This window comes from Fistularia commersonii, chromosome 20, assembly GCF_037954325.1.
Source record: "Fistularia commersonii isolate RoL2024-O1a breed Wild chromosome 20, RoL_Fcom_v1.0, whole genome shotgun sequence".
Lineage (NCBI taxonomy): Eukaryota > Metazoa > Chordata > Actinopteri > Syngnathiformes > Fistulariidae > Fistularia > Fistularia commersonii.
In genome coordinates, this window is record NC_141303.1 from 6813890 (window position 1) to 6832786 (window position 18897).

The window sequence follows — 18897 nt, forward strand, 5'->3', positions numbered from 1 at the left end:
GCTAATTACAAAATCAATGGCCATGAATTTCCACAGCTGTCACACCCACAGGACCCCTGGAGCCGAAGCTTTCCGAGCCTGTGTTCAAACGAGCCGAAGCTGCCCTCTCACCCTCTCTGAGCCTCACGCTCAACCCCTGCCTTCCTCTCTCACACTTCTCCCTTACCTTTACATCCCTGTCTTTTCCATCAACCCCCCAACCCGCACCCCCACCTCCGGCCCTCCTCGCCCATTTTATCCTCTGCTCTTGGCCCCTGCCGATCCCTTCGCTCCCGTGGAGAGTTTGTCATCAGAGGCGAAAGCTCCGGGCTCAGCATTTTTCATTTTTCAGTCAGGCAGGAGAAAAGACTCCTAACAGGAATTGATTAGTGGGGGACAGGCCTGGCATCATGAAAAGCAAACTGTCAATATGGGCGCAGCATCTTCACATTGGAACAAACGAGGCCCGTCGCTCCCCGACGCTCATTCCACTCCACTTAACACATTTTATTGACAGCCCCTGTTTTCCTAATGAAATGCTAAATATATCTCCCTCGGCTGCAGCGCGCTGGCAGCTACTGTTATGGAGATGGAGCGAATGAGAGTGCGATGTGACAGTCACACACCAAGCAGGCGTGCACGCGCACGCACACACACACACACACACACACGCATGCACACACACACACACACGCATGCGTTTGTGCACACAAATAAAAAAAAACAACAACAAAAAACACACACGCACTCTGTCGCACATGTAGGAGGTGTTAAATTAAACAACCATTCTCCTGACCTTTTTGTCCTGTCTTATCGGGTAACCTTCATTGTGGAAGTGATCAGCTCACAAGATACAGACAATTTTGGTTTTTATTTCTTTGTTTGCTTTAATTAAATGCCAACTATCTAGATTTATTTACGCATTAGTCGAGATAATATCTCAGAGATCACACAACCTTTGCTCCAGTGGAGAAAAATAGAGGATAGTTGAAAAACACAAGGTATAGTTGATATACTCAAGTGTAATAAATTCCCCCTGGATTTTTGTTTGATTTCCATTTTGGGTCAATATGTGCTTAAACAAAAAACAGTATTATTCATGATGAGCAAATATCAAATATTGAGCATTTGTATTACCTGTTAATTGACATTTTTTGATGTTTACATTGATTTCTAAATGGTGCTGTTGAATGGAAAGGATTCCTGATACTTTGGGATCATTATAATCAGTTCATAAATGGCCTCACGTCAAAATGATCCTTACCAGAATTTGCAAGAGCGATGGCTTTGAGTGTGACAAACTCCTCCTTGTCAATGCGAAGCTTCTTGTAACGTCGCACCAGGGGCAGAATGGCGACGTGCAGGTCCAGCAGGCCCGAGATCCTCGCCTGCTCTTCGTCCACCACGTAGTCCTCAGCGTACACAATGTCATCCTCACAGGACAGTGAACGGAATACGATGCTCAGCACCAGAATCTCCATCCAGGCACTCTGCAGTAGACTCATCTGGTCTGCCAGCGAAAGAGTTGAAAAACCTGCCAGATGAACAAGAAAGTGTTTATTTATTCATTTATTTATTTGATTAGTTATGTGAATTGTCAAAAAAAAAAAAAAAAAAACTCAGCACAACACATGGCAAAGGATCAGATCAGCCCATTAGCCCCTCTGCACTGTAACTAGGCCTTTCAAGCCACCTATATGTTTTATGGGCTGTGTATACGCTGCCGTGCAGACCCCACAGCAGTCGAGCTTGAGAGCAAGGCCAAACACCAAACAATATAAATCAGTCAAGTGCAATGGCCTTAGAAACTTGACCCGCAGTGACTTCAACGCCCCACTCTGAACAGTTAGTCTGCAAGTATAATCGAAACCAGTCGTGCTCTTTCAACGCATTTAAAACCTTCTTATGATTTGTTAACGTTAATCATTAATGGAGCGATGTGCAATGCGCCAGATGTCTTGTATTTAGAATACCTGAGTTGAAAACTAATTTAAGTCATTCATCAAAACAACTCGTCTTGAACACAGAGTTCAGCTGAATTCTTCCTTTTACTTTATAAATTTGGTTCGATATTTCAATGTCACAAAAGGAAGCCCAAGTGAAAACCTGACATTTTAAATTGGTACTACAAGGGGTTTTCACTCAGTACTAAGCGATTATGTAGCCTTAAGGGATGGAAAAAAAATTCAAGTCGCCCATAAAAAAAGCTAATTCTGCAACCGTTTTTAATGTGACGTTAATTATAAGTAGACTACTATCTTATTATTTCTTTCAATCATTACAAAATTCTCATTGGGAACTGATTCACGAGTATGCTGACTTTAAGTTTTCCTTATTTTTCACGCTCACTGCAAAATGGATTTGCACAAAATCAGCTTAAATCTTGAGGATGAATATTAAAGACACACGTGGTGTTTCTTTCACGATCAGGAAAATAAACACATGCGGATATGTAAAAGTAATAAACAAGCATCAAAAATTGATGGCTCACATGAAGTTAAAAGCACATAGTAATAAGTAAGATAAAATAAGAGATCATGGAAAGGCATGTTTGCTGATTTTTATGTTACGGCAATGATATACACTAAATATAAAATTCAAGAGACTGTTGGAACGAGTAACTTTGTAACGTGTTACACCGAGCAATGTTTGATGATGGCAAAGATTCACAACACCATTGAAGAAAAACACATTTTACCTGGAATTCTCTTTTTCTTTCTTTTACAGTGTTCAACCTTGTAAGTCTTAACCATGTCGGAGCTCGACAGTGACCCATCAGCTCCACCCTCCAACATCCACACACTCCACATCAAACAGACAGACACCTGAAAGGACCTCAACCACCACAATACCTTTCACCACTCTATGGTTAATAGGAGGGTGATTGGAGGTATTGACCAGGACCTTGAACCCACCACCCCGCTTACTTAAATCAGATGTTGTACGGACGGGAATGGGGCAGAATGACTTAAAAGAGGTCCTTCCAGTGGTTCTTATCAAGCAAATAGAGAAACGACAGAGAGAGAGAATGAGGGAGAGAGAAAAGAGTGCTGGGGTTGCCATTGATTAGTAGATTGTAATCAGTCCACCAAATGCGAAAGGGGGATCGATGCAGGCCTCAGATCTGACAAACAGACAGTTGATGGAGGACATCCGGTACAAGTTAGATGGGGGGGATGGGAGGACCACAGGATCACAAGATGTAGATACTGTAGGATGCTTTACAAATTCGCTCTCATTCCCAAAAGACAATTTGTAAGAAAACTGATGGCTTAAGGTGTATTTAGTGTAATGACACAGGATCAATTACTGTTAATTGCCTGGATGAGTGTGAGTGTGCAAAAAGTTTAAACAACTGTGAAGGGGAAATTGTTCGGACATTAAAAAGCTAATTATGCATCAGCCCTCTCATCAGGCCGATATAAAATTGTTAATAAATTGGTTATTTCGTTTTTCTGTGCTCAGCTTTTTTGTTACACAGTTTCCCTCAAGGGGACAATTTTCAGTTGCCTGCTTTTTTTTTGATGCCTGTAAAAATTCTCAGTCATCCGGGTCAGGGTTGTCCAAAGAAACTCAAGTACCAGGCACCTTCAACTATCTACAGCAAAGTCCAATATGCCCTCAACTCAACCCTCGGATCTACACTCGATTTTCTTCATGACCTGTATTATTTTTCCTGTTTCCACTCAATTTACTAAAGCGATGAAGTAACTTCCTGGCTCCCCGATGTTCGCCCTGGATTTTCAGGCGACTCACCCGGAGGTGGCTGAGTTAAGTGTTGCTGGAGAGGCTGATTCTCCCTGATGAAATATCAATATTTCATCTGACAGATTTACTGCCATTTGACCAAACATGACACTATATTGAGCTCACAAGGAAATATAGATGTCTTTGTCTTTGCAATATTTACAGCCCTCTGCAGATACAGCACAACTGAGGGAGAAAAAAAGGGGCTTAAAGCAGATCATATTGTAACATTACTAAAAATGTATTACATGTATCTATAGGAAAATAAGATAAATTTGTTTGATTAATTTAGAATGATTTATTTTCAAAAGCAAAATGCATATCTGACTGACAACGTTATTTGGTGTTACTGATGCTCTGCAATGTTTGTGTAAAGCTTTAATGACTGAAGAGAGAAAAGAGTTCATTTGGTTTTAGCTAAAGCCAATGTACAGTGTAACACAGTAATAACATTACACCATGTGTGTACCTTTGCCATTTCTCTTTAAAATCAACTGGGGGTGGAGGAGGTCACAAAATAATGTCAAATAAAATGATTGAGAAACAATATATAAATGTGTAATGGAATATAAATATAAATAATATAAATTCTGATAATGAAGAAAAGCTTATCTAACTATGACAAAGATGACAGCATAAATGAAAGTCAAATCAATATGAAATCTAAATCTTATTTTGGATGTGTTGGTAAAATTTAATGTGTGTGTGTGTGTGTGTGGCCCTGTGTCACTTTCCATATGAAGTGCAGAGAAGCACTCTGAGGCATCAGTCCCGAATTTTTTGCATTTTTTTTGTTGAATGACTCATCCATGCATGTTTTGCATCTTTTTCTGTCAGTAGTCAAAGTGTTGTGGCAGAACGCTTGAAGAAAGGGTAGGAAAATTAATACGGAAAGCTTCTCTGATTTATTGCTGTATTTAAAGTAATGGCATCAGTCTGTCCAGTACCCATATTTTTGTGAATCTTTGGCTACATCTCTGTAATTCTGATGTTTCGAGGCATTCTGAAACACGATACAGTTGTACCTGTATTTTACATGTCTATATGTGGCTTTGACATTCACTGGGATTGTCCTAAATATTTGCAATCCCGAATAACAAAGCAAAAATACATGCATTAATAGAGCACAGGTACAGATCAAGGATGTAATTGAGTTTCTATTCAGTACAATGAAATGACTGAGTGATTGTCAGTGAAGCTTGAAGCTGTCATAGAGAGCGCCGTCTAAAACAGACAGCAGTTCACTCTCTATTCATTTGGTATCATTACAGGCCTCCTAAGAGCCCTAATGGGCCTAATAAAAAGACAGAGGTAATAATGAGACTAGAGGGCCTTGGAGAAAGGGGGGAGGGGGGAGGACCAGGGGAGCCAGAGAACAAGGAAGTGAGAGACTGTGTGTGAAAGATATGATGGCTGAAAAAGTCTGTGTGGGAGCTGGATGAAAAAAAAATCAAAGAGGAAGAAAGTGATGCTCTGAGCTGAGTGAACATTAAATACCAGAGGGTGTTCAGGGCTGTTGCTTCGAATATAAATCTACTCATAATGCGTGCTGTTGTCTGGAATGGCGTGCGTGTGTTCGTGTGTGTGTGTGTGTGTGTGTGTGTGTTCACACCTGGGCAAATGAGTGGACACCTCTGACCTTATGACAACCACGCTATAATTATGTTTCCATTTTCATGACCGCTTGTGCAAGCGTTTGATTCGATTGATTGTTGCCCAGTCAAAACTGTACCTCTTGTCCTGTTGGCGTCCTGTAAAACTCTATATTGGTACAAATATTCATCAAAGCTTTCAAAATGGTAACATTTAACAGAAAACCTATCAAATGCTCCATATCTGGATGTTGAAGGACTTTTACATTAATGGACCAATCTGCAATAATGACTCTTATTACCTCATCGTTAAGGCCATTTGCGCAGTGGGCTATGAATGTAATAGTGGGAGTGGACTGTTAAACTGTAGGGACCCCTTTTGTCTTAATCGTTACTTGGTGACACTCTGACCCAGTGGCCCTGGGTAAAATGTCCCAAGAGCGTTACATGCCCCTTTAATAACTCTGTCAGGTCTGGATTTAGATCCTCACGGCTTAGCAGATCAATAGTTATCCACAGCAAATGTTGAAAAGGTAAAGGTCTGAAAAATGAATAGTAAAATTAATTTCTGTTGCGACCCAATCCCCTGAATATCCAGCCGAATGTGAGAAAACATGTTTAAACGCACGTTTTTGAGTTTCCAAGTTGTTGTGTGAAAAAGACCACAAGGAGGAAAGTGTGGATTTGGGTCAGGGATGCTCCTTTGCTTGCAGATAGAGTTATACAGTGGAAAGTGGTGAGACAGCAGCCTGGACTCGCACCTCAGTATCCCTCCAGAGTCTAATCTCCTAATCAGACCCCTCAGCTCCCCCGTGTCATTGCAGAATTGATTTTAAAAATTCCCAGAATTGGGATTAAATACACCCTCTCTCACACACTTTGGCATTAATTTGGATTTAATATGTAAGTCTGTTAACCAAAGACGGATCCGAAAGCTATGCCGCTATATGTGAAGTGATGCATCCACAGGTAGGGAGATCAAATGCCAATATTTTATATCACTTTACACTTTACATGTAGAGCCAAGGAAGGGAGCAGATTATATTGTAGCGTGTGGCGGGGGGACTGGCCTGCGGAACCCAAGAATCCTTTGCGAGTGATAATAACTGTTGGGAGCTTTTTGTGGCTCTGTGTTAGAGATCTCCGTTGTTGAATAGCTGTGCAATGTTGTGCTTGATGTATGAACTAACCTGCACTGTTAGTTGTCATAACATTGGGGTTCACCCTCAGTCCAACCCTTAGCGCTGACAAAGACATCCCCTGAGGTTCCCCTGTTCATTGTGATTGTTATTTTGGTAAAACCCAACTTGACACAATATGATAGGCTTATAGTGATATGTCAGACATATTATCAATATCTGAGTATACATTAGATAATAGAAAAATCACCATATCTCCATTTTGTCTGCACGCCTAGTAGGACTCCAATTCTACAACAATTTTTAGATGAATCCAGGTGTCACTTTCTCTCCAACCACTTGTTTTTACACCCTGACATTACTATGGGTATATTATCTTTTTTGTGTGTGAACTGATGAAAATCTAAGATCTTATAAAACTTTTTAACATCTTGTTTATTGATTTTCCATTTCAACTAAGACCATCTCCATCTTTTTGATGTTAAACTGATTTATATCTAGCCTTTTTTTTAATTTAATTTCTTTTCTTCCACAGCGGGTTGTTATAGTCTGTATGACAGTATTAGCTCTGGTATGACAATATCTTAATGTATCTGATGTAATATCCAATATATCAGCATTAGAATTTTTAAGCATTTGATACTTTGAAGTTCCTTTGTGCCATAAATTTTTTCTATGATAAAATAATAACTGAAATAAAAAGTAACAAGACAACTGAGTTGATTCAAGTTTTATCTGTAAATGAAGCTTAGGATCTATTATAACCATAATATCGCTCTGCTTAAAAATGGGCTCTAGTTACTCGGGCTTTTAACATACGATATGTGTGTGTGGATCAATGAGATGCATCTCAACGAACCTGTCCAACCTATTTTTCCTTTAAAGACACTGTAGTCAAAGCGTCATTTTCAATATACGAGAGATGAAACATCTGTATAATGAGTCTTGTTTAAGAATTTGTCAACAGGACTGGAGGAATCCGTCAGTGTGTTCCTGAATAAATCAATTTCTTACCACAGGCCCTGTGTAGTCTCCTTAAGTAAGAAAAAGGATTGCTTTCCTTAAGTCCGGGATTGAAATGGAATACATTGACATAGGGGCGGCTCACACCCCTCAACTCTCCCGCCCCACCCAGTCAAATCAAAGGTTTTAGCTGCTTTTTATTGATTAGATTTTCGAATATGGGACTAGCCTCTCCCCAAGGTGCAGATGAGTAGCAGAAATAATTATCCTGTTTTGTGCAGGATTGCATGTGTCTGTTGCAGTGTGTATGTGTGTGTGTGTGCGGGGGGCATGATTATGTGCGCAACAGTCGGTGAATATGTAGTAGTAGCCTAGCATTAGATCACTAGTAAGATTTAAATGGGTTTACTTACTATAGTTTTAGACATACTAGTATTAGCTGTAGTGTTACTAACCATTTGTAGAAATTAAAATTGTTTACTGATAACTGCTAAATCATATTGGGCTTGTGTATCAAAGCAACATAATACATCTACAGTTAGATTATAATTTAAACACTTTGTTTTGGAAAATATATATGTATATATTACAATGATAAAAATGTTGCACTGTAATAAATTTAATGAAAAAAAAAAACGGTTTATTAAACAAAAAGAAAATGCCGGTGTTCATTTCCCAATCCTACTCTGTACCTGGGATATGTTTTGCCCAGCCGATAATGACCACGAGTTCACGGTCAGCCAAGTCGCACAGCGTGGTAAGAGCCTTGATGTCTCCATCGGGCATGGTGGGATCAGGCATGGCGTAGATCTTCTCCGGTTCCACCACCAGCAGATGGGAAACAATCTTTGTCACTGAGTACGAGGAAGACGGATACAAAAACCATAAATACATTTTGAAAACAAAACAGAAAAATGTAAGTATGAGCATTCAATGTGTCTTGAAGTAGCACTATTATGTTGATTTTAGGAAGATGATCAAGATTCCATATCATATCGTACTTTCTTAAACTACTATAACGAGGACACGACTCAGAATATGTATTTCCCAAGAAATGAAAGATCCAAAACTACTCTCATTTGTGTCTGATCACATCATTCATATAGGTGTATTGTCCCACGGTGTCAGTGTAAAATGCTGATCTGATGTTCTCTCGTGTCACTTAAACATGTGCAAGCAGATAGACCCGACAATTTATAATTAATTAACTGATACTAGCCCCCAAAATCCTACAGAAAATAAAAAATATGACTATTATGATTTCATTAGAATGAGGATTTGTCTGCTGTTGCTGAATTAGATATATGTTCAATATATTCATACATAATTAGCAATAATTGCATAATACAAAAAACATGAAACCTTTCAGTAAATAAAACATCATTATATGACTTTGATAGAAAAACAACAAGACCTACATGGTTTTTTGGCAGGAGGGGGAATCGTGAGACCGAGGTAAGCCCCGTTCTCTGTGTCCATCCTCCGTTTGTACTTCTGCCGACCCCCCCTCACCCGGTCCAGGCGCACCCCTGCAAGCAAACAGTGAGTCTTTGTATAACATACATATTTAAAGTGTATCTGAAAAAGAAAGACTACACATTTTCATCAAAAAGATAACAAACAGGATGTATCGGCGGCAAGAAAATATTCACTATTTTTTCCTTAGTAGGTAATAATCAGCATTCTCGGTTGAAATACAACATCTATTTGCAAATGCACTATGTTGGTCGAGCAATTGCCATTATTTTTAAGTCATACAGCCTGGACAACCAAAAATTAAATACTATTTACCCAGAATAATATTGTTGCCTTTTTAAAATAATTGCCTTGGTCATTTTTTCAAGTTGTTCGGAAAAGAAAAAAAGTGAGCCATGTGTTGAATAAGGAGTTGATCTAGGTCAAAAAAAAGTCAAAAAATGTCTTTAAGAAGGTTGCAATGTACAAAATTGGTAAAAGGAAATTGTGTTCCTTGATGTTAACAATGTAATCCCTTAAAATAATGATGTAATCTATTCATTTGAATATCGCCCACCCAAGATCTTTGCCTCGCTGTCCTGTTTACTCTATTTGTATTATTTTAAGTGGAGTGACAAGGAGTGCGAGACTATTCAACACTAATACCAATGGAAGATTTTGAGTATCTAGTTAGTATACGTGACATATCTGGGATAATCTTGAAAGCCCTCCCAGAGGACGTGTGCGACATCAGATGCACCTTGCAGACTGAATTTTCATGCCCGTATTAAAAAGTTGTTTGAGCATTGAGGGAAAGCAAACAGACTTTACATGGTCAAGTGGAATTGAGTTGTGTGAGATTTCCCAGTGACTCATATAAATTCCTTTGATTCCCCTGGAAACAAAAGAATCCGATTAGGATGGTCTTTCAATTTCCTGACACCGACTATCCACTAACCTAATTACCCAGCGGGCCCAGAGGGAGCTCATTCTTCCCAGCAAACACAGTGAGATCATTTTATGCCTGGCAGATTGAAGCTAAATCGAGAGCCCCTCTTCTAACACAGCTTTGCATTTGTACGCCTTAAAGTAATCAATAAGGCTTGCAAATAGACTTCTTGCTCTTTGAAAACATGTGGATCCCGTTTTAATTAGTCAGTTAGGCAGCTTGGAACTGGGTTTACTATAGATGGAGATTTATTGTATTTTTTTTATCACGTTTCTTCTTTAAGGTAAATCTAAAATTATAAATTGCGTGTCAGGAAACTGCAGAAAGGCATTGCAGATACTCAATCAATTCCATAGCAAATGGCACACACAGTTCTAATAAAAGGCATTCCCGGTTAAAAACCCAAACAAAAATAAGTTTTCGTAATATAAAGATGTTCCATCCAAGTACGCACCCTTTAGTTTATTTACAGACTTGTTATACCAAATGACAGGGGATTGTTGCTGTTTTTGTCCCTTACAGCTCCTATAACATGCTTGAACACACACACACACACACACACACACACACACACACACACACACTGTGGTTTTCATGCCGCTGACTGCCGGGTCATGTGGCAGCGACAAGCTACGAGTGACCAAACAGCCGGAGTTAGAATTCCAAGATCTGCAGGGGCTGTTTGAACTCGAACATCCAACCGGCCCATAATTAATAGACGCTGACAAGAATAAAGAGCTCAGCGTTAACCAGTTTCAGTTTACAGCTTAGCAGAGCTGCAATAGACGGACCTGAAGCAGGAAATGGGGGGGACGGGGCAGGAGTGAGAGGGAGGAAAAAAGGTTTCGCTGTTGAAGAACAGGGCAGTTAAGGGAATAAGACAGGAATATTGCTGTTTTGGCCAACTCGATCACTTTTCTTTCCTTAGGATAACATTTTGAATTTATCTCAATTTTATTTCTGTCTGTCCCCTCTTTTTCATACCCCCCCGCCCCCCTTGACAGGCCGGACAGTCTCGGCGGGTGCCTGATTCAAACACCTCAGGATTATCTCCTGACCATGTGATGCGGAACAGTACTGAGAATCTGACCACAACAAGACAGCTGGATGAGGCCCCTTGTAAAGGGCTGGGATGGAGGGGTTGGGGGGGGGGGTGGTGGTGTCATCATCAGCACAACATTCCACACCTCGGGCCCAAAACCACAACGGCTTCCATGCTTTAAGACAATGTGGTCCAAAAGAGTGCTTGTGCTGTGATAGCAAGAGAGCCAGGCAGGCGCACAGATCATCTTAAAAGCATCCAGATCCATTTTTTACGGTTGCTGGCCCCTCATAAAGTGTAGCAGCCAGAATATGGATGCAGAGGGTGAAGTTATGGGGGGAAAGAACAAGGAGAATGGGAGGTGGGTGAAATGTGAGTGCTTGTGTTATGAGCTTGGTAAGATCATACAATGCACAATGTGCACAAAACTGCAAACTATAAGTGTGAAAGGGCTGAGACATAAAGATATTGGTTGACAGTGCCACCTCACCGTGTGCTCGTGTGTGTGTGTCCATGCATGTGTGTGGAAAGATGATGAGGCATGTTTGTATAGGAGCAATCTTTACAGCCACCTGACCTCAGCTTCCTTTTCACATTCAATATCTTTATTGACCCGTTCAACCTTAAAGCACAGACAGAAGTAGCTAATTCTTGCTCTGCCCAGCGGCCACTGTGTCCGATGTATTTATTTCAATATTCTAAGCGACTGGCATCTATTTATTGTAATTTCCATGTATGTCAATAGAGAACATTCTAGTCTTCCAAAGGCGGTGATGAAATAGTTATACACACAGGGCTGCGACAGGATTTTAGATTTAGTTAACACACATATGCAGGAACAAAGTCACCCCCAAATTTTTATCCTATTAATTTTGTCTAAATCCAAACACATATTTATGTCAACATGTGAGGAAAACCACACATTTTTAGTTTAAACTAAAACAGAAATGACAAAATAAATAATAAAAAATTCAGCTCATATTAGGTTCTTCGAAAAAAAAAAAACGTGTGCGTTTCTATATGAACGTGCGCGCGAGAGCGTGTGCATGTGTTTTCGTGCAACTATTTACAGACCCTCACCTGTCAGAGGCGCTTCTTTCTAGAGAATGTGTCAGAATTGGCTGGCTGGCAAGCACTGCTGAGGGGAGATTAGAAGCACCCTATTTTAGCTGGGAAAAATCGGAGGGATGCAACATGTGCCCCCCCCCAATACACACACACACACACACACACACACACACACACTCCCCCAAGGCTGCCCACCCTTTCCAAGGCATAGAGACCTTTCCCCAGAACTGTTTCTGGGGGCCGTCTGTGACAGTGTGGAGAGAACTAAAGGCATCAGACAGCTATTGTTCAACTGTGCAGAGCCTGGGTGGGCTATGTCGAGGGAGGGAGTCTGGTAAATTGCACCAGAGAGGAGGACTGGGATGGCATTCCACCTGCTCTAACCCTCTGTGAGCTAGAAAGCTGGACTTGTTCTCCAAAAAGCTCACACTGGCATCGCCCTTTATGTACTACACTTTTCATAAATCTGAGCTGGCGTGTCCACAAGGGGTATTACTGTGCATTACAGAGCTTTCCTGACCACAAATGTGCCTCTAATCGAAAACATCTGCACAGCTGGAGATGGTCGATGCAGGATCTTCCGTGAATTGGCGTAGCAAAGCGTTGGGTTTGTGGAGTTCACACAGTTAGAATGTGAGCGAGGTGAAGGGGAGGAAAAAAAGGAGACTGCTCTGAGCAGGGAAAAATGGTATCTCAAGGGCTGATTCCATGTCACTTGTCAGGGTTGATATACATTCGGCGTGTGTGTAGCAATGTGAGCTGTGTGTGTGTGTGTTCTGCATGTATAGTGTTTGTATTGGAAGTTCAGCGCTTCCCCAAATCCTCTTCTTCAGAGGAGCAAGTTTTACTGTCTGTGTCTGATCTGACAACTGGCTGACAGCGGTGGGTGCACAGCTGGATGGGGGGGGGGCAAATTTGGGTTGCGCAATACTAGTTAACATAGCTATCTCTGGCGGTTCGGAGATGATGCTCTCATGCAAGAGCCAAGATTTTTCTTTTATGTCTATGATGTAATGTTGGTGCATTGATTGTTTTCTGATATCAGCATATCGATCGGGAAGGGACCCGTCTGTCCATGATATTGGATACGGCTGTATTAAACTTTTGTGTATGTGGCCGGGGGAAAAAATAAGGCTGTAATACTACCCCAGAATCCACATTCGCTCGGGAAACACTGCTGATGTCTATCTGTGGTCGGACGAAGGCGAGACAGCAGTGTTTGTTGCCTAAATAGTCTGGATGCTTTCATTCATCCACCGTATTACAGCAGCGGCAGAAAATCACCGCAAACAAAAAATATACAGTGGAAACCATGATGTTAAAACTACAACCTAGAACTGCCAACTTTAGTATAAATGATAAAACAAAACAAAGCAAAACTATAAGGAATCATTTGGCCTTTATGGTCAAATGCTCTTTCAGTATATGGGATTCGGAGTATGAAATTTGTTGGGATAAAAAAAGGAAAATATTACAAGACTGACATATAAATTAAAAAAAGACAGTTGATCATAAATTCTGACAAAATTTAACAGTGTCGAGTAATGCTATGGCGGTATTAGTGCTGCTATTAGTTGCGGGCACCGACTCCTGGCAGTAGTGACTGACACCATACCTTCCGCGAGTTGTAATTACTGAGTGTTTCCATTGGCTATGTGACCTTTTATTGGCCTCAGCTGGACATTTAAGGGGTCACTGAGCGAGACCGGTCCCTCAAACAGCTGCCTGACGCTAACTTTCATGCGGGCCCTCCGCTGTGTCACAGCGGTGAAGCTGGATCTGAAAAGAAGCCTGTCATGTACAATATTTTCACAGGTCATCTCCAATATTTTTTTACAGGTCTCGATGAAGTTCTTACAATAAGCTGCAAAGACGCCGATGTAATATGAGCAAACACGACTATATTATTAAAATTTCCAAGACATGATCCATAATATACAAGTCTCCTTACATGACAGTAAGACAACTTGACAGTTTTAAATTAAAGATATGATCACATATATGCAATTTACTGATTTTGAACTTTTATATTTATATTTAGTCAGCAGTTGACACATAAACTATAAAGCCGGGCTTAGGAAGCGAGTCAGCCGATCGGTGGCAGGTGTTACCGAGAGGAGGGATCTAATTCTTACAGCTGCCGCTTTATGACATAAGGAGAATTTCTTAGATGGACCTTCTCAAACTCACAAGTTCTTCAACATTATTTGTAAGTCAAGATACTGCGGCGCTCATAATTCCACACCTGTTCGTATCCCTTCGGGTACATTTCAGCCACATTGATCACGACTATTCCAAAAAGTCTCGTCTTTATATCAGTCCCCCCGGGCAATCAATCCAAATTATATCATTTAAGTCACAACATAGCAAGGGATGGGACAAAAATATAGAGTTAAATAATACGCTTTATATTTCTATAAACAGTAGGGAAGTAAAAGCAAAATTTTGTGAGATAAAACAGCGGTTGAAATCTGTATGATATATCTTTAACAATAAATCACCTTTATAATTTCCATCTTTCTTTGTGGAGTTGCTCATCCTGCCACCTCCGTTCATATTTCACCATGTGATTATTTCATTTCCATGACAAGCCCTTGGCTCCACGCTGCATCATTACATAAAGTAGGACAGGTTGCCGTCCCCAAACTGATTCCATGATCGGTCTATAAGAGGCCACCACGCGGCACTCTGCCACATTCAAAGTCCCTTTTCCCTTTAATTGAATGTCATCACTTTCAGGGGATCACCTGCACATGTTGCGGCAGCTGTGATGCTGTATCTCAGGAGCATCCGCTTCCCAACGCACACAGACTCTACGCGAGTGGTCTGGCATGGCCTATCTAAGACAATACCCTGCTGTTTTCCCCTTAAGCACGCGCTAATAGCCTCAGCTTTATTTCTAAGGCAATGTTATTTTTCTGGCTGGGTGTCCACGTATGATATATTTGGGATGGGATGAAGACATCAGGAGTGGCCTTGTGTAAAAATAGTGTTGCAATGACTAAAACAAGTAGGTTCTGAGATGAATAGACACAAGTACATCAGTGCACGGCGAATGAAGTTATACTCATGGATGTGTTCCAACAGCCTGACATACTATCCTGTGATACCAGTACAGACTGCAGTTAACCGCCGTTGGCTTCTATTATGAGACAGGCACTATGGTGAAGCAGGAGGACAAAAAGAAATGATGGCCTTGTGTTATTTTGGGAAAAAAATGTGCAAATGTTTTTGAGGTCTCAAGATATATCCAAAGACAACAGAGCTACAAATCTACTATAGGTTTTAATGTACACTGAGTGTAAAGTACCAAGCTGCTTTCTTCATAAAGATTTCACCACATGCATTTTTGTAATTTGGTGCAACTTATGGTATTTTTAATCATTTAATAATGACTTCTTTCAAAATGAACAAGCCCTGGAAATGAATAGTCAAGCAAGCGAGCCCTTTATCCAAACTACACTACAATACATCCTCCCTATCATAGCAATAAAGAGATGAGATAAACACATAAATAATGGAAAAAATTCCTAAACACTGTCTTTAATATTAGGAAATTGAGTGTAATGATCAATCGGTGTGAATGACCAAGAGTCGGACATCAGTACCACAGCCAGCGTTAGATGTGGAGTCTCATGTTGGTCCCACCTTATTGGAAATAATAGAGCTCTAATGGCATATTCGAGAAAAAGGTGTAAAATATGTAGAACTATAGAACTTAGTTGAAATGAAGCCCCTTCACTTCAAATTGTCCCCTAATTTGCTTTACTACATATGTGTTAAGATTCAATCCACTTAAACAACCCCTCCTATATTCCATTTTTAGAGTGTCTCGTGACATTTGTTTCCCGATTGCTTATCACTGACTGAGGTGACTCTGGACTTGCACACAACATGGGCTGTAGTGTCGCAGGACTAAAACTTTTACCTTCCAGGATCTGAACTTTATGATAAGACAATAATGTTTTATTAATCCCCATTGAGGAAATTATGGAATTTGTGTTATACTAAACATGTTGATTGATTATAGATATGAAAGATACAATTAGCTCTGAGACTGGTCTCCAAGTAGCTGGCATAGTCCTGGGAACATGGTAGTCAAAAGCCCTGTTTATAAATGATATATATGCAATTAAAACAAATCCCATTTTTTTCTGGTCTAGATCTATACTCGCATAGCCACACCAAATAAGTAATGTAAACTTGCATGCTTTCCACTGGGCTATTACAAACTGCCAGAGAACACTATCAACATCACTATTGTTTTTACACCATGCTGTATCTGATTTGGTGTCAAAAGGTCATAAATGTGGTTTTTAGAACGTAAGGTAATTCAAGGGTGAATAAAAGTCTCCGAGAAATTTAAGGACCAGCACGAGATCCAATCCCCAAAGTATGTCATAAAGTCTTCGTTCTGCCCTAGATATGATAATACTTTCTAGCATGTATATAAAAAGAACTATACTCTTTGTGCATCTGCTCTCGACAGTCCTTCTACCTAAACACAGAAATGAAAAACTGAAAAAAAGCCCTCTTCCTCAGGAATAAAAGACCAAAAAAAAAAAAGAAAAATCCATCGGCTAGATTTCCCCTCTGTACTCCCAAAGGTCTCTCGCTGGAGGAGAAACAACACATGCAGGAAGTGAGGTTGGATGTTCGGAAAGCATTTAGTGGATCAATATGCCAGGCAAGAGAGGGGAAGGGAGACAGACAGTCAGAGAGGGAGAGAGACACCCTGAGCCCCGGGGAGAGGGAAGTCTTGGGGGAACAGCCTGTGCTTTTCAAGAGTATTGTTACACATCTCTGTCAGTCTTGGTTGGAACATTCAACTCAGCAGCTTTTTCCACCCATCTGAGTTAAATGCTGCGGAGCGCAGTGGTGAAAGGAGAGGTAAATAAAGCTCAGGGGTGATGTCAGAGGGGTCTCCCTGAGGTCACAGCCTTTTTTAATATCTGATCACTTCTCGGCGCCTTGATTAAACTGTTGAGAAAGAGACAACTGTGTATCTTGACATTGATAGTGGTGACATTTTAAGGGCTTTATTATTTTGCGAGCTCTTGAGGATAGCTGTGTATTTTCACAAAATTCAGACTGAGAGAATTCAAACCTTCACCTGACAAGCATTCATGTTATTCCCTTTTAATCTTACGATCCAATACCAAAATAGTAAGTACTACCTGAAAATTTGCTCTTCAGAAATAATAAAGGCCCCAAATGTGTTGAATGTAGAGTAATGTCATAAGAAATATGTCGTTACTGTTTCATAACTCATTAGATTTTATGATGATTTAGTTAATGTTTCTGAATTTTTTCAGATTTAAAAATTGCTGAGTCAAATTTCTAGTGTTTTGTATCTGATCTGTTGTTAATTTGTATCTGTTAGGTGTGGTAATCTTACTGACCAGGTGTTCCTCACTGGCTGGTGCCCCAATTTCACCAGAGCTACATAATGGTTGAGACTAAATACATGACAGTAAATATGAGAAAAGCAGTACTCACCTTCTTTCAACATGCCCACTTTGAGACACTTCATGAAGCGACACGCCTGGCACGACTTGCGTCTCCTTTTGGTGATCTCACACTCGTTGGTGGCCGGACAGCTATACTCAATATTCCCTGCGAAAGAACAGACAGACGCAGTTTCATGAATTCTAACAATCGAGACAAGTGTGTTTCAAAATGACCGCATGAAGGATGAGAACTAATGGAAAAATGTGAACAGCAGGAAAGTGTGTGTCTCATCTACATACACACGCATATCCTGTCCAAAGGTGACCCCATGTGACACTACTGAAGGAGAAGAGGGTTTAGTGGCATTTTGATGGGACATGTACTGCTCCGCCCCACAGTCCCACCCCCATTGTGATTCACAGATAAATTAGCTTCATTACTGCAGAGCGTCCTCTCTGCAAGGCTCACCACGTCGCTTTTCAGCCCATCCTTCTTCACCTAAAGGATGATGGGAAAGCTGCCCTCCCTGAACAACACAAGGACTATGAAATGGACACAGCAGAGCACTCTGCATAATGTTCCCCAGACTGGCCCATCTAATGCTCCCCATATCATGTAACAAAGTGCGATGTATTACTCAAGTCCGTCTCAATGCTTGTTGGCTCACTATGGAAATATTTCCTCTGCAATTTAATCACTTGAATCCAAAAACAGCCAGAAATGCAGACATACTGAGCCCACTGAGTTGTAACTGCTGCCTGTCCCTCTCATACTGACAATGTTTTTCAGATCATTACATGTTCACTTTAAAAGTTGATGTGACCTGAAGAATCCAAAGACAAGTCCTCCTTCCCAAGTATCCAAATCCCTTGATTGAATGTTTTAACAATGTCCCGTGTGTCAAGAGACATATTAATGGTACCTAAAAACAGAAAACCAGGTGTTGTCTGTTCCTGATATGCCAAAGCTACCCCGCCTTCACTGTACGTGCACGTGCACACGCACACACGGACACACACACACACACTATCACACTGACACACACACACAAACCCCCCTGTTGGTCAAGGAGAAGGTGCCAACATTTGTCAGGATCCCTGGCATAGACAGTGCCAGCAGGGTCACATGCTCAGTGAGGGGCTTGGGGCATCACGCCAGGACGTTGGCAGAGGCTGCTGCTGGTTTCAGGATGGGTAAAAGTCTAATAAAGTGAAAGGTGTTTTCACGGGGAAAATCACGATACAGTTCAAAGCGTAGCAGTACGGAGATGCAAATAAAGTCATGCCGTTCAGTTTTTCTTGTTTTGTCATTGTCGACTCCATATAAGCAAACGATACGTACTTTTGCTCATATTGCTCATACAAGAAATCAGTATCTAAGCTGAAATATTGCATTTTGCATTTTTATTATATAGCGTGTCACTTTATTCTCCTGGTTTACTTTTTTCCCTTAATTGTACTCATATACAGTTCAAAATATTGGATATAAATCACTATTAAAATTGGCAAATTT

At 40.6% G+C, this 18897-nt stretch overlaps 1 protein-coding gene across 2 annotated transcripts in view; it reads right to left on the bottom strand.

The window, feature by feature from the left end:
* The window catches only part of LOC147222749 (steroid hormone receptor ERR2-like), a 35924-nt gene that overhangs the window by 2684 nt on the left and 14343 nt on the right, over positions 1 to 18897 (bottom strand). For both annotated transcript variants that reach the window (XM_086167671.1, XM_086167670.1), the window contains 4 exons: positions 17434 to 17550; positions 8839 to 8949; positions 8113 to 8274; positions 1244 to 1513 (listed from right to left, as the gene is read on the bottom strand). In XM_086167671.1, the coding sequence (XP_086023797.1) occupies positions 1244 to 1513; positions 8113 to 8274; positions 8839 to 8949; positions 17434 to 17550 (660 nt within the window). The remainder of the gene's footprint in view (positions 1 to 1243; positions 1514 to 8112; positions 8275 to 8838; positions 8950 to 17433; positions 17551 to 18897) is intronic.